The sequence below is a fragment of the Castor canadensis genome, chromosome 2, assembly GCF_047511655.1.
Source record: "Castor canadensis chromosome 2, mCasCan1.hap1v2, whole genome shotgun sequence".
NCBI classification, from domain to species: domain Eukaryota; kingdom Metazoa; phylum Chordata; class Mammalia; order Rodentia; family Castoridae; genus Castor; species Castor canadensis.
The window spans coordinates 196,398,628-196,415,711 of NC_133387.1; the positions used below are offsets into that span (position 1 = coordinate 196,398,628).

Genomic DNA, 17,084 nt, shown 5'->3' on the forward strand with positions numbered 1-17,084 from the left:
TAGCATAGCACTTCACTACAATGATCTAGACTGGGCAAAGGGATGAGAATAAAGTTGTTTAAATACACTGAAGCAAAAGTCTATGACAATTCTTAATTTGAAATCCATTCATCCACATATAGCACCCAAACCCAAGAGGAAAAGTGTTTTAAAAAGTGTTAAGATGAGGACTGGAGGCATGGCTCAAGTGGTAGAGCACCTGCCTAGCAAGTGAAAGCTCCTGAGTTCAAACTCCAGCTCCACCAAAAAAAAAAAAAAAAAGTGCTAAGATGATATACACATATCTGAAATACCAAGGCAAAACCCCCTTGAGCTATCAATATTCACTTAAAAAAGATGGAGACAAAGGTAAAACAGTTCCTATCCAGAGATGGGTCCAAATGGGAGGGGGGAGACCATAAAGAAAGGGTGAAGGAGGTTGAAAATGTTGGATGTATTTTGAATCATGTTTGAAATAAAACATGAAACCTGTTGAAATTGTTCTAAGAAGGTTCTGAGAAGGAGGAGAGGGAGAACAACAGAGGGGGTGAATCTAATTAAGATATATTGTGAGCACATATGTAAATGTCACAATATATACCCCCTGTACAACTATTACACACTAATTTAAAAAAATAAAGTGCTAAGAGCCAGGCATGGGTGGCTCGTGCCTACAATCCTAGCTATTTGGGAGACTGAGACTGGGAGGACTGTGGTTCAAGACCAGCCCAGACAAAAAATTCTCAAGCCTCCATCTCAACCAATATTTGAGCACAGTAGCACATTCCTGTCATCCTAAGCTATGCAGGAGGCTGAGATCGGGAAGAACTTGAATCTGGCCAGCCCAGGTAAAAATGTTTGTGAGGTCCCATCTCAACAGAAAAATGCTGGGTGTGACAGCATGCTTCTGTCATCTCAGCTGTGGTGAGAAGTGTAAAATAGGAGGATCGAGGTCCAGGCTGACCTGGGCAAAAAGTGACACCTTATCTCCAAAATAACAGAGCAAAAAGGGCTGGTATTAGGGTGCCTGCCTAGCAAGTATAAAGCCCTCAGTTCAAACCCCAGTACCACAAAAAAAAAAAAGAAAAAGTAAGAAGAACTCAAATCATATTTTTTCTCAGTGAATATTTAATAACCATAATAATTTTGTGAAAACCACAAATTCACAAGAAATTTTAGAGTCCCTGCATCATATTTTATGATATAAAATTATTGTAAAAAGTTAAATTTTTAGCTATATTAATGAAATATTAAAAATAATTCAGGAGTCTCAGTTTATTGTAGTAGTTTGAGAATGATTAAAACGTTTGTGAAATCTGGCAAATCTAAAGTAGTTATCATCTCCTTATAACCCCAGAAAACTTTTCCCATTTAGAGAAAGTACAATAACACAGGTCACAGTGTATTTTTGGTACACTGAAATTTAAAGTTCACAAATAACTGAATACAAACTTTCAAGGCCAGCTGACTTGGTCCATTCTTCCAAACAGCTTTTTCTGAGAGACTCGGGAGCAGCAGAAAGATAAGTAATAAATGCAGCAGCGAGTTGAGCTCTTTTAGGAAGAGTAGCTAACTCCTCTGATATCTCTGCAACCTGGAAAAAGAGAGATGGCTATGGATATGTTCTATGGAAGAAATAACAGCTTCACAGGGTTTTGTCTATGAAAAAAACTTAATAACTCCTAGCCAGGCATCAGTGCTCACAGCTGTAATCCTAGCTACTTGGGAAGCTGAGATTGGGAGGATCTCAGTTCCAGGCCAGCCTGAGCAAAACACTTCATGAGACCCCATCTCAACAGGAAAAAGCTGGGCATAGTGGCACATGCTTGTCATCTCAGCAAAAGTGGGAAGCTTAAAATGGGCAGATCACAGGCCACACTGGCCTAAGCAAAAGCCAAGACCCATTTCCAAAATTACCTGAGCAAAAAGGGATGGGGGTGTGGCTCAAGAGGCAAAACGCTTGCTTAGCAAGCCTGAAACACTGCATTCAAACCCAGTAATAACCCCTTATCTTAAATACAATGGTCAAAATTTTAAAATATCAATAAGAATCTGGCATGGCGTGATTTTTTAAATATGAAAAGAATGAAATCCTGATACATTTATAGAAATAAACATATATTCCTAAGGACTGTAAAGAATGCAGAGTTTTCATTGTGCCCACAGTTAAATGTGAATTTGTATCACTTTGTAAAATAACATCAAAACACAGTGTATGAGCAAAGGCACAAAACAAAACTAACGCTTGGAGATCACAGGAAACTTCATTGTGGGTAAACTGTAAAATGGAGCAGAACAAGTAGCGATATAGAAGAACAAAGAGAGAGGCAGAGGATTGGAGGTTGACTGTGAGAGGCTTTCTTTGCAACGCAGATTCTGTGAACCTGTGGCACAAGCCATAGGTCTAAGAAGCCATGATAAATATAATCAGGATGGGTTTTAAAAGCCTAACTCAGCTGACAACAGAAGGATAGGATACACAGTGGAGTTGTAGTGTTAAAGAAGGATAAAATTATGCTCTTTACAGGTAAATGCTTTGAACTGGAGAACATCTTGTTAAGTGAAGTAAGCCAGGCTCAAAAAGTCAAAGATTGAATGTTTTCCCGAAGCTAAACTTGTAAGTTAAATGTATAGGTAGATACACACAATCAGACAGATAGACACACACATACATACATATATGCATACATACAGTGAGAGAGGACAAAATTATATTAGTGAGTGTGTTTGAGGGGACTACGGGAGACAGGAGAGGGAAAGAAAATGTTAGAGAATGAAAAATATTGAAACGGCCCATCTATATATGAATAGAAGATAATGCACTGTACAGTAAGCTGCTAGGTATTAGGGAGGCATAGTGACAGAGAAAGAGGGATTAGTTTGACTAAAGCATGATATATACAGTCCTGAAGTACCAAGGGGAAATCCCTTTGGATCGTCAATATATACTTTAAAAGAAAACACAGGAGGGTAAAACAAATCTTTTCCACTGGCAGGTGAGTACCACTGGCAGGTGGGTGGATACAAGGAAAGGGGGAATGAGGATAAATATGGTGGATGTATTTTGTATCCATATATAAAAACAGAAGAATCAAATCTGTTAAAATTATTTTAAGAAGTGGGGAGGAGGGAAAAGGGAGAATGATGGAGGGGGTGAAACTAACAAAGATATAAGCACCTATGTAAACATCACAATGTACCCCTTGTACAACTATTATATGCTTATAAAATTTTTTAGAATAAGTAAAAAAAGAGGATCAGCTAAGAGGGAGACAGGTGGGAAGACTCCAGGTGAGAGAGAGAAAGACGGCACTAAAACTGGAAGGCAAGTAAGAGCATGTGTGATGGACATGATGCTGAAGCAGAAGAGTCTACCACAGCCCACATGGGTTTAGTTTTAGAAGAAACATGACACCAGTGAATCACCCATTAAAGGAGATTTAGAAGGAGAAAAGAAAACAAGTTAATGTTGACATGTTAGATTTGGGTTCCTAAGTGGCAACTCCTCTGCACAAATGTCTAAAGTGTAGCTGGAAATATTAATGTTAAACTTTGGTCGTCATCATCATGATTGAAGTGACACTAAGACCAGATGAGATAAAGATGACCCCTGCTCTGCTTCAAAAAAAAAAGATGGAAAAAGGAGTTGAAGAAGACAATAATGAAGATAACCAACATTATTGGGTAAGAAGATGATAAACATTTCTTTTTTTAAATTTTTTTTAGTGATTAATTTCCACTTCCTTTATTGTAAAAATCGGCTTACTTTAGAGGTTTGTAAGTAAACTATAGTCTTTTTTTTTTTTAACCTCTTTGACACCTTGGCTGGCTTTGCCAAATATTTTTTTTTTCTTTTATTCATATGTGCATACAATGTTTGGGTCATTTCTCCCCACTTCCCCCCACCCCCTCCCTTACCTACCCCACCCCCTCCCTCTGCCCCGCTAACCCCTCGCTAGATGATAAACATTTCAATAATGAAATGGTCAACAGTAGGCAGAGTACAGTGGCTCATACCTATAAACCCAGCTACTTGGAAGGTGAAGATCAGGAGGATCATCATTTGAGGCCAGCACAGGCAAAAAATTAGCAAGACCCCACCTCAAACAACAAGTTGGGTGTGGTGGCATATATCTATAATCTCAGTTATATGGGAGGCACAGGTAGGAGCATCATGGCCAGAGGTCAACCTGGCAAAAACATGAGACTATCTGAAAAATAACTAAACCAAAAAAGAAAGGAGGTGTGAGTCAAGTGGTAGAATGCCCTGAGTTCAAACCACATACCACCAAAGGCAAAACAAAACAAATTTAAATAATTTTAAAAATTAACAGGCCAACAGTGTTGAACCCTGTTTTGGTGAAGCTGAATTTTAAAAAATCTCTAAGGAGTGCTAAGCTTCCACTGGGTCATTTTCAACCTTGCTGTCCTCAATAGCCACTAAAAGGGGAAGAGGCTGCTTTGGGAAAACCCATCCATGTAACCCACTCATGTGCTGACCACGGGTACCTGGACCATCTGTCTACACCCCTCCTTTGTGCCCCCCATCGGAGGCTCCACACACCTGTGCTTTCCACCTCTTGTGTTCTCTGTCCAGCTGGTGAATTAAGACCTCTGCAGCTTTGATGGTTTCTTGTGCTTTGCTTACTTCTGCTTCCAGCTTCGCAGCTTCTGAAGTCCTACTCTGAAATCTTTGAAAACATTACATTGTCATTAAAAACAAAAATGATTTCAGAGCTATTAAATAAAATTATCCTTGGGTAGCTAAGTATTCTTTTATGCTAGAACGTCACACATCATATGTGTGTGTTAAATATCAGTAATAAAACAGACAAATGTATCAACACACTTATTTAAAGAAAGTCACTGTCTACCTCAAGACTTGACAGGACCAACACACCCTACTCAATACAGCATTCAGGCCCTGTCCCAAGACCGCGCCAATATATCTTTCCAGTTTTCTTTCTCTCTAGGCCAATCCAGCAAAACTACATGTCAACATCTGAAATTTTTTATGCTATCAGAAAATACCCTATCCTCATCTCCTGTGCTTATCCAGATGCTCCACTTGCCCAGAATCCCCCAACCACTCCATTCGCCCCAGCTCACCCCTCAGCCTCATCTGCTCAAGTATCTACTACCAAAACCATAAATTCCAAAATTCACCTCAAATATCCAGTCCATTACATATAATCTCTCTTCAGTGTCCACTTGCTAGAGTTTATCTCTTTAAACTGTTCTTCTTGAAAAGTACTTGTACAATTTTATTAGGCAGTCAACCAATGTATAAGCACTTATAATGTGACCAGAATTGTAACATCCCAAAATAGCATCTTATTTAATCCTCATACCAATGGTTCATTTATTCTTCAGCACTCCAACTTCTCACAAATTTAAAGGAAGATCTGCCCACATTTATAGTAATTCCTATATCGATATTTTCTAACCTGTACTAAAAGTAGTGGCAATCAGAGAGCCAAAGATGCATGAAAGGTTTGAGGATGAGTCATATTCAGAAATTATCCTTAAGCTCAAGCAAGCATAATATTTGCATGAGGAGAATTTTTAGACAGCAAGCAGAAAAAATTCTAATGGAGAGAACTTGTTTTAATGTGCTAGGAGCCCTGGGAAGATTACAGGCTGGGGTAAATCGTGACAGCATCATCTGACATAAAGGAGCCTAAAGGCTTAAAAACAAAGTGGACCCATCAAATGTAAATGGTCCTAGAATTACCTACTGGCTCAACTCCGCAGCCTCAACTTCTCGTGAGGACTTGGGACATACAGAGTGGTAGCTATACAAACCAAGACAGAAGGAGTTTTATTCTCACCAAAAATTTTCTCTAAGCAGAAATGCCTGCTATGTCATTAGACAGCCTTGCCGCCTTTAGAGTGATATATTACAAGAAGTAGAAATAATGAACTAAGACTTTCAAAATTTTAAAAATCATGAGGTATGTTTCAAATATCCAAAATGCATTTCAAAACTTAACTTACTTCTCTTTGAGTTCTGACACTTTTTGGCCAACAGAATTAAGAAGCTCCTCTAGTTTCCTTTTTCTGTCTTCAGTTTTCTTCAAATTCCTAGAATACAACCTCAGTGTTATAAAAGTCATTCTAGTTTAGATCTCAACAGCAAAACAAAGCAGCACTTTAAAATGTAAACTTGTAGTAATATGTGACATTGAAAACCACCAACAGTTCAACACTAGAGCACTTTTGCTTACAACTGAAATTGAGAAGCAATGCCAAAATTAAAATGCGTTCTTTGATCCAACCATATCACTTTTAGGAATCTAAATTTAAAAAATGCTTGTGCATGTGGACAGCTGGATAAATACAGACAATTAAGCTGGTGGCTCACACCTGTACCCCTAGCTACTTGGGAAGCTGAGGTCAGGAGGCTTGCAATTCAAGGCCAGCTCACTCAAAAAGTCCATGAGACCCCATCTCAACCAATAGGTAGGCACAGTGATATACACTTGTCATCCCAAACCATATGAGAGGTTGAGATTGAGAGGATCACAGTTCCTGCCCAGCCCAGGCAAGAAAGTCTGCAAGATCTCATCTCAATGGAAAAAGCTGGCGTGGCAGCCTGCGCCTGTCATCCTAGTCACAGTGACAGAAAGCGTAAGATGGGAGGATCATGGTCCAGGCCAGCCTGGGCAAAAAGTGAGACCTTAGCTCCAAAACAGCCAGAGCAAAATGGGCTAGAGGAGTGGTTCAAATAGTACAGCAGTGCCTCACAAGCACCAACACTGAGTTCAAACCCTAGTACTGCCAAAAAAAAAAAAAAAAGGAAGATTAAACATATTCATTTATATCTCTCCTTTCCAAAACCTTATTAAAATGAAAACAAGAAATTCCATCCCTGGGTTTGAGTCCCAGCACCACAAAAAATAAACAAATGAATAACAAAAAAGACAATTTTGTAGCTTGTAGAAAAGTATTAGTTTCTCAAAACAGAAAGCCACCATAACACTTATCAAATCATTAATTCTGCAGCTCTCCATAGACAGACAGATAGATAAATGATAGCTAGACAGATAGATGTAGCCAGACAGACAAATAGAGTTACACACATATGCTATACATCAAGGACAAAGAGAAAAGTGTGCCAAAGGAGAAGTTTCAATACAATCTGAAGAGTTAAGATACCTGACACACCAAGACACATAAAATCAAAAGCTAAGCATCTGCTGGAAGAGGTCATAAAAGAAGCAGAATTCCAAACACTCAGAAAATACAAATAATAGCCATCTCTGATGGTAACAATAAAGCCAAATGCACACATTTCATTGTTAATATTATTAAGAGTTTGACCTCAAATTCCCTCCTCCACTGAAAACACACTTTTTCTTAAAGCAACTCCAAATGTAGCAAGTTCAGTTTACATCCAGCCAACTCCATCCACCTCTACCATACCCTATGCAGATAATATGAGGATTCTTTTAGAGAAAAATAAAGGACACCCACACTCTGAAAATACCTAGTTGATCTACACTTGACCACATCCAGTGAAGCTCAACAGCCAAGGAGTGTAGAGCTGCCTGTCAGATTTCCAGTGCTTCATGATTAATGAGCAACCTACAGCCAGGATCAGTTATGACAAGAAGCTTCCTAACTTGAAGGAAAACAAAACAAATATGGAATGGATTACAGAGGGAATTATCAAGGACAGGAGCAGAAGTAAAATTAAAAAAAAAAAAACAACTGTACCATCCTGAGAGAGAGAACATACTTCATGTAAGAAATAAGTAGCTGGTGTTACTGTTACTTTTTGTAAAAAGAAAGTGAAATTCAAAAAAAAATAGAACTTTGGAAAATAAAACTAAAAAAGATAAAATAAAGTAGTATAAAAGTAGGAAAAGACATGAGACAGATGTGGAAACAGCAAGGCTGCTGTGTCCTGCTGGGTTTGTGCAGGGCACTTGAAACCGTTGGCTCAAGGTCTTCTCAGAAGCAGAGCCCTTGCCTGTTTTGCACAAAAGGTGCTTTAATTGCTAGCAGAACCCTGAGATAATTAGAGCAGATACAAGAACATATTAAAAGACTGGTCACGTATTCCAACGAAAGACTAATTTAAGTTTCTGATAAAGAAAATGAAGACAACCCTTCTACCTATAATTTTCTTTTCAAGTATACCAAAAAATTTACTCGGGTGTGCACTCCTCCCACACCCAGGTTGGGTGTCACCTAATTGTGACAGGTAAGAAGAAAGAGGGCGATGGATCATATCCTGGGACTCTTCTTAGAAAGACATCATTGTTCTTAAAAAGAAGTCTCTCCTTAAAGGTTAACAGGAAAGAAGGAATGTTTAGCTTAAGCTATACATCATCTTGTCTGAATAGAACCCTAGTAGTCATTTGCAAACAAACTAAGAATGTCAAAAGGTGAACAAAGAACTATATCCTTGAAGGCATCATAGGAGATCATAACTAACCACCCTCTCAAACCAACCCTCTTCAGAACTTGCTGTTGGTAATATAGTATTGTTGCTTTACTTCTTAAAGCCATTTTTAGTGATGATTTTACTAATCTGCAGCCAAAAGTATCACAAATGATGCAAGAGAGAGAAAGAAACTATGAAAGGAATGATGCAATAAACTTTCCCAGAATTGACACATGAGTTTCTAAACATAGAGTGGACAGTGTCTAGGTACCACCAAGAACTGTAAGATTCCACAATGCCAGAAACAAAGGGGTGGGTAGAGATGATTAGAGTTGGGTGGGATGTAAGCTGGACGTGTTGCATTTTGAGATGGTTTTCACAAATAACTCTACTTTCAACTGAGGAGTAAATCTGAGGTCAAACTCTTTATAATACAAAATTTTCCAAAGAGAAAAGCATAAGGGTAACCTTCAAAACACTGGGCATTAGACTATTTCAAGAGGAGTGCTGGGCTCTCAAAGAGAGCAGAGCAGGTGTCTGAAACTTCATTGCAGGAAATCCACTGGAGGTGGTGTTCAAATACAGTGTGCAAAGCTTCACACACATACACACACACACACACACACACACTTACTGAGTCAGTAAGTCTGAGTAGAGCTCAAAACTCTCCACTTTGAGCAAATTACTGATGTTGCTGGCTAGGGACCACTCTGAATAAATAGAACAAGCCCTTCAAAATCATTATATAAAACCCACCCCAATTGCTGACCACATATGATGAGGTAATATAGGTACTTTTAGACAGACAAGATCTCCAAATATTTTCCATGCCAAATATTCTTTTCCAGGAAGCTACTGTGGAGTATGCATTATAGAAAAATGAGGAACTAAACTAAGAAAAACAAAAATTCGTAATAATAAAAGAATACAATGCAGAAAAGAGAGGAAGGTAAGTCCTAGAACAACGGTGAAGAGAAATCCCTAGGTAACAGCTCTAAGCAGCCTAGAGAACAACCAATCCAGATTGGAAGGGCAGACAAAAGAATTACTTCAGATTGGAAGAGAAAGACACATGGCTCTAGGCGGGGATAATGCTAAGAAAAAAACAAATAAAACACCAAGTATATTTTAGGATTCTAACAGAGAGACTACAGATAAATTCATTATATGTAAACAGAAAAAGATAATCAATTGAAAAATTAATTACTACTATTAAAAATAACAAAAAGATGTAAAGAAAGGAAATATAATCATGAAACATGATATATCTCAGCTATGAAAATATGTGGTCAAAATTTAAAAAATTTTTTTTATAATTTAACCCAAAAATGTCATGCAATTGTATTAAGAGCATTAAAAAGCTAAGAGAGCTTACATCTTTGGCCAGAATATGATGCTACAGGTCATGTCACAAATCGAACAGTCAAGCACACAACAAACCTCCTGGTAAAACGTAACATTGACTTGGTGACAATAGCAAAGTGGATGGATATCTAAGCTCCAAGAGTCACTGGTTAAACCCTCCTCCTGCCTGCCCAGACACTGCTTGGAAAATACATGCTATGCACTTCCTGGAACTTAGACGCTGAAAACATAGAGATAAGCCCTAAATTCCACAATGCTCTTTCTGTACTTCAGTATTATTCCTTTATAAAACTTTGGCTCTTCTCTGAAGGAACTTCTACCAACTTGTCCTTCCAACAGCAAACGACAGAGAGAAGAGAGATGGTGCTGCAGACCATCTTCTAACTGCTTTTTTTGATGTTTTTTATCTTTTAATTTTCAGTTTTATATTGTCAGCTGCCTTGTAAAAATAGACACAAGATAAATGCTAAACACTAACAGTAAAACTCGCTCATCAACAAATGGCAGTGTTAGGCTTGTCTGAATTTTACGCGTACTTACGATTCTAACCCCGCCTGTTCCGTTTCCAGAGGCTGAATTCGCTCCAGGACGTGGGAATATTGAACGTTGGCCTTAACCCAGGCGGCCAGCGGGGCAGCCGCAGTACTGGCCCGCTTAGCATTCTGGAAAATTCACTCCGCATTATCCAGTGACCTGACTTAACTTCACATGCGTGCAATGTTAATTCATCATATTTTATTTATGGATTTCTTTACAAATTCAGCTTAGTAAATTTAATGGTTTGCAGCTAAAATAAAAACATAGTAGACTACCATTCTGATGAAAAGAACTATATAAGAACTCTTTTTGCTTAAAAATCTTTTAGCCCCACATAGAATCTTTAGCATAAAATATTTTCTCGACATAATTTCTCTATTAGTCCCACGTATAAAGAACACATGTGCCATTCACAGCAATAATGAAACGTCAATTCTTTTTATCCGATACAGTGATACACTTTGATTAAATAAGCGCAATTTTGAAGCCGTTGAATTGGAGTCCAAGAAGACATACAAAATATTTTAAAGAAGGGATCTAAAATACCAGAATGGTGGAATTTAAGCTGTTCAGTAAAGCCTGATACAGCTGGCCTACACGAGGCACCTACTACTGTATGACAAGCACACAGGGAAGAAGCATACCAGAGGAGGTGGGAATTTAACACTGGCAGCACACACTAAGATTCAAACACCATTGCTGGGGACTCTAGATTACCTAGTTCCCCACTGAATACCTACCACTTACTTCTTGCTTAATCTTCACTTTGAGGCTATCTAAACAATTGACAATGACAAGTCACCCTATATTAAAAAGTGGAATACTACAGCATAGAAAAGAGAATTTATGGTATAGCTGTTAAAATTACCTTTGGATCAAAAGAAGCTTTATTTTTAAAAAGAAGCTCTTCAACACTCTCCCTTATTTCCTTTGGAATATTTCTAGCATCAAAGGTTGCTATGTCTTCTCTCACACCTCTTTTGGCAAGGAAACTAAAATTGAGGCAAATTAATTCAAATAAGAGTAATTAGAAGTTGATATCTCTAAAAAAACAAATTAAACGGTATGATATAATAATATTTTAATCACTTAACAAAAATAGAATACTAAAATTTTTAAGCTTCTAGTAACTATCATTTTTATAGAGAAGAAAGATCATTCTTAAAAGATGCAAAACAGTTTATTCAAATTCCTATGAATAAGCTAGAGCAAGAAGTGAAATGTTAGAATCACAATCTTTTCAGTGGGACTGGGGTTTGAACTCAGGGCTTTATGCTTACAAAGCAGGTGTGCTATCACTTGAGCCACACCTCCAGTTGGAATCACAATCTTTTCATTCCATCTACATCTTTACTTGTGAACTACTGGGTTCCCATATATATTCCCTCATCTTAAATGTCCTCACCTATTTTCAGATATAAAGAAAGGACTTGCCCAGCACCAGTGGCTCACACCTGTGAGCTATCAGGAGGCAAAGATCAAGAGGACCGAGGTTCAAAGCCAGCCCAGACAAATAGTTTGTGAGACCCTATCTTGAAAAACCCATCACAAAAAAGGGTTGGTGGAGTGGCTCAAGGTTTGGCCTTTACTTCAAACAAACAAACAAAAAAAAACAAAGCAATTACTCATTACTATCACCCTAAGTACCAACAGAGAACTCAATAATCACAAAAGCCATACTAATACCAACATTATAATGAGCCTGCATGGCTGTTTGGTGAACACTCACTCTTGTCTATCTCCAGCTCTCTCTCTTCTCCCTCCTCACCCCAAGAGCAAGAGTACGACTCTGAAAATAGTAACTCTATTTTCTTCATCAGTAAATCACAGTAAAATCACACTGCTCTCCTACTATGTAAGGATCAAATAGAATATAAAATTTGGTAATTCTTAAAATTTTTAAGGCTTTCCTTTCCTCCTCTTTTGTCACTATTAACAATCACGTACATTTTGATAAGTGATTACATAGAAATTTCAGGGCAAAGTGTGTAACCTATATTTAAATAAATGTCAGCTAAGAAATGATAACTACTAAAATATGAAAGAAAGTATGATTTATTACTGAACTAACATTTTAGACACATTCAAAACTAACCTTTTCATGCTCACCCAAGATGTATCAAAGATCCCCATCAACCTTAAAACTCCTTCAAGAATATCTCGGATGACATCAGGCGGCATCCGTAAGGAACGAATTTCTGAAAGAGACTCTGGCTTGATGTTTCCAACAGCTAGTTTAGCTTCATTAACTAAAGGCTGAAAAAGAGAAAAAAGCCAGCTTACTTTCAAAATATATGTTTTTTATCATCAATTACTCTTTACAAATGCGCTAGAATTTATGGTCATTTTACTCAAGGGACTATAATTGCTAATGCCCTCAAAACACCAAAATCCTTTAACACAAAAAGCAAAAAGACCTCTTGTCACATAAGTGCAACATTCCAATTTGGCAAATCAAATTTATTTTGAGACAAACTGCCATTTTCAAGCGGCTCTTTATATTTTAGAACTACTTGGGAAATTTAGTCAAGTCTAGAGAAAAAGACCTTAACAGTTTACCAATAATATATTTTTCCTTCCCCAAAAAACAACAAAGCTTACAGAAAACAAAGATTGCTTTTGGTTACCATCAGTTAATTCACTTATTTTCCCTACCAGGCTTTCTTGCTTGCTTCTCTTTTGTAAGTAATATTCTGATTGAAAGCCACATTTGATAAAACTGTTAGAAAGTAAGTTGAGCTACAAATAAAGTTTAAACTCCTATGCACAACTAGTAGTCAAAAATGGAGATAGGTCTTAAAATGTCTTTTTTTAACTTACTTGCACTTCTTTTAACTCATCATCAATTTTGTTTTTTCTTTCTTCAATTTTAACAACTTCTTCTGCTATTCTGAGCTTCAGTCTTTCGAGCTCTGTCTTCTGCTCACTAGCATCCTGCAGGAAATATACTCAATATTTAGAAGCATGATAGTAACATATAATTTACTTTAAAATAGCTTTTCTTTTTCATTTTTTCCAATATTAATTTTGAATCTCTGACGTGAGAGTTCCCAGAGCTGGAAACCAGCTTAATCTATACTTAACTACCAGAAAGATAGTTAATTTCAATTTGTAATTTTTCCATTAAAGAAAGCAATAAAAGCTTATTATATAAAGTTTAAACAAGTCAGAAAAGCATACCTGTTTAAATGATTACAACAATACCCATGTAAGAGTTGAAACAACGCAGAAAGTTCAGTACTGGTGTGCTCACTTTATAAATGCCTTCTATAATTAGAGACTAACAACTCTTACAAACTAACTTGTAGGTTAAAAGCTTGTGTTTCTAGACTTCTATCTCAGACATAAACTAATTGATGGTAAGCACCTGGAGGAAAAAGTAAAGATTCAAAGAATACTAAATGACATAATATCATCTTAGGACCCTTCGCTCATGAATGCAAACATCAAGGGCATTAGACCCCACATACATGCAAAACATCTGCATATTATAAACATACCTGTGAGGTTTATTTCTGCTAACTGAAAATCAGAGAAGAAATTTATTAAAACTCTTTCAAGAGTCCTTATCATAGTGTTCTCCACCATATTATAATCACTAGGGAAGACTTAAAAACTGCTAATGAATGACATCCTCACAAAGATATTGATATACTTGATCTGAGTCCAACAAGGGTGCAGAAATTATTTCAGCTTTTATGTATTTAATCTGCACTTTCTTTTTCCTTAGGTTTTTTACTAAGCTAAAATTGCAAGCTTTCCAAGCTGCAGTTTGGGGGTGAATACAACTGTACTTGGGAGGTGGAGATAAGCAAAAGTTAGTGAGACATTATCTCGAAAACAAAGTGGGCACGCAAAAGCTTGAGGTCTTATCTGAAAAGCAAACTAAAAGCAAAAAGACTGAGAGTGTAGCTCTAGTGGAGAGTGCTTGCCTAGCAAGAGGGAGACCCTGAGTTCAAGTTCCGGTACTGCCAAAAAAAAGTTGCCATTTGGTATTTAAACTGTATCTACGGATAGTACTTTTTGGAAAATACCAAACAGAACATAAATTTATAATTTAGCAAAATATTACCCATGAGACACAGTTACTCTTTTTCTGAGTCTCTGCTAGGTAATGTAATTAGCCAGTCTTAGAGCTATCCTTCTTAGAATGACTCAGTGAAGAGCAGCACGGCACTCAATGTGCTCGCACTAATGTAAACCAGGCCTGAGAGTATTCAAGGCACACAGAAGGCTGAGTCTTTGCCTTATAGAAACACAGTTATCAACACTGTTGGCCTTTATGTAGCTCTTACTTTTTTCTTATTTAAGTTACGGCTTTAAGGTACATGATAGACCATAAACAACGGTCTTTTAAATAATAAACATTGGTCTTTTAAACAATAAAACTGGCTTACTGTTTAAATAAATATTTATATTAACTAAGTTCCTAGAGAAAAAATTATGCTAAAGTTGTATTATATAAAAATTATGTCTTATGTCTGATTTATTACCTACCAAGTCAGGTAACCACAAGTCTGATTTCTATCATCACAGTTTGCCTATCCTACAATTACATGAAAGGAAATCACAGAGTATGTAGTATGATGCTTCTGAGATTCATCACATTGTTTTCATTTTTTCCTAGCTGACAAGGTAAAACTGAGATTGCTGAGTTACGTGGTAATACATCTAACTTTGTAAGAAACTGCCAAGCCTCTGAAAGGGGGTGCATCACTGTGCAATTCCACCAGCAACAGGAGCATGTTCCTGATGCCCTACCCCTGCCTGGCCTCTCAGTTCCACTGAGGTTTTGTCTTACACTCCCTTCAGGGCTGCTGATACTGGCCCTACAATTTCGTTCTTTGTGAAGTATCCAGTCAAATCTTTTGCCCATTGTTAAGATGGACTTTTTGTTTTACTATTGTTGAGTTGTAACACTTTTTATATATTCTAGATACAAGTCCTTTATCACACACACACATACACACACACACACACACACACGCACGTATACATTTATAGATAGATATGTCTATCTATACATGTATAGCTAGATATCTAGCTATATGTTGTAAATATTTTCTCCAAGTCTGTGTTGCTTGCCTTTTCATTTCAAAATTTACTTAAAAGAGCATAAAATTTTAATTTAAAATGTTTACTAGCATATATTAATTATACAAAGGGGCTTCATTGTGAAGCCCCTTTTCACATATGCTTATAATGTACTCTGATCAAATTCACCATCTTTATTATTCTTTCATATCACCTCCCATCCTCTCCCCCTCTTTTTTTTTAACAGTTTTAGTAGGCTTAATGAAGCCTAATTTTTTACTTTGTTACTTTTTTCTATTTGGTATCACACATAAGTCTTTGCCTCACCCAAATCACAGAGTTTCTCCTGTGTTTTCTGCTAAGTGTGATAATTTAACATTATGTACTTAGACCTATGATCCATACCAAGTGAACACTTGTCTAGAGTTTTTCCACTCTACACAGATACTCAATTATCAGCATCGTTTTGGAAGAAGACTGCCCTTCCCTTGCGCTTGGTATTGTGTGTATAGGCCTCCTGGATGACATGTTGTCCCAGTGATCGCTACACCTAACGCCACACCAACATCACCCCACCTTATCTACACAGCTGTGTGGAGAATCTAAGTTTTCCAACTTTGATATTTTTAAAAGACTTTGTGACATTTAATTTTAAATTGAGATACATACATTAGTCTGATGAATATTAAACTTAATTTAAATAAGAGTCATTACACTAGTAACCAGTCATCAGCATGGACATGGGTAATGATACTTGAGACATACCCAAGGAGATAGAAATGGCAGAACCTAACAACTCGGTGCATGGATGGGATGGTGGAACCAAAGTCTAACATCATTTATAAGCTGCCTGGAGCACAGCTACACTGTAGTGCCATACCTGAAGAAAAAAATGAGGTTACTTTCAAACCTATTTCGAATTGCAATGCCTATGTAGTACTTCTAAAATGGTTTCACAGATAGCTGGATAAAGAAGGGATCTAAGCTAAAGGACAAAAGAGAGAGAGATGGATTTTTGGACAGTGATATGTTCTCAGTAGAACAAAGCAAAGTAATGGACAAAAGCACATGGACAAAAGCAGCAGGCATAAAAGAATACCTGGGCAAAGAACTCAGAGCAATCTCCTTTGAAAGAGGTCAACAAATGAAAGGTAACGGTTAGAAAGGGATATGATTGAGTTATAAAATACCATGAATGTCTTAAAACAGTAAGTAAAGACTTGTTTCGTAAGTCTTGTGTTAAAAGAAGAAAAAACTGTCAAAGTCTGAGAGAATTTTAAGAAAAATAAAAGTTAATACCAACTTAACTGCCAGAACATGAACAAATAAAATCAGTTACAGACAGATCCACAGCAATTTAAAATATGAGAAGGGCTTAGATGTGTAAGCATACAGTCAATTGAGAGCACTGAGTCAAGACTCCATAAAAGCTCAAGTACACAATACTACAAATCTGACTAGGCAATAGTTTTAAATCCCTGTGAGCAAAGGCAGTGTTCTTCCCAGGTAGATGGCCAGGGAGACATGCTTTCCCCATCTCTTGTACATTTGCACTCGCCATAAGCATTACCTGCATTGATATGGTGATCTCCTGAAGGGCAGCATCGGCTTCATCCTGCTTGGTTTTAAGTAAGATGCTTTGTTCTCCAGCTTTTCTGTTCAGTTCATCCACAAGGGCTTTGGCTTCATTTAGTTTAGACACACCAGCCTATGTCAATAAAATATTGGTTGGCAATACAGAAAAGAAATTTACACACACATGCACAAACACAAGAGA

General features: G+C 37.2%; 1 protein-coding gene across 3 annotated transcripts in view; it reads right to left on the bottom strand.

Moving 5' to 3' along the window:
* Positions 1 to 17,084, bottom strand: part of Dync2h1 (dynein cytoplasmic 2 heavy chain 1) — a 257,221-nt gene that overhangs the window by 142,084 nt on the left and 98,053 nt on the right. For all 3 annotated transcript variants that reach the window (XM_074066819.1, XM_074066821.1, XM_074066820.1), the window contains 8 exons: positions 16,878 to 17,015; positions 13,094 to 13,207; positions 12,369 to 12,529; positions 11,142 to 11,265; positions 10,277 to 10,398; positions 5,977 to 6,063; positions 4,544 to 4,670; positions 1,432 to 1,573 (listed from right to left, as the gene is read on the bottom strand). In XM_074066819.1, coding sequence (XP_073922920.1) covers positions 1,432 to 1,573; positions 4,544 to 4,670; positions 5,977 to 6,063; positions 10,277 to 10,398; positions 11,142 to 11,265; positions 12,369 to 12,529; positions 13,094 to 13,207; positions 16,878 to 17,015 — 1,015 coding nt within the window. The remainder of the gene's footprint in view (positions 1 to 1,431; positions 1,574 to 4,543; positions 4,671 to 5,976; positions 6,064 to 10,276; positions 10,399 to 11,141; positions 11,266 to 12,368; positions 12,530 to 13,093; positions 13,208 to 16,877; positions 17,016 to 17,084) is intronic.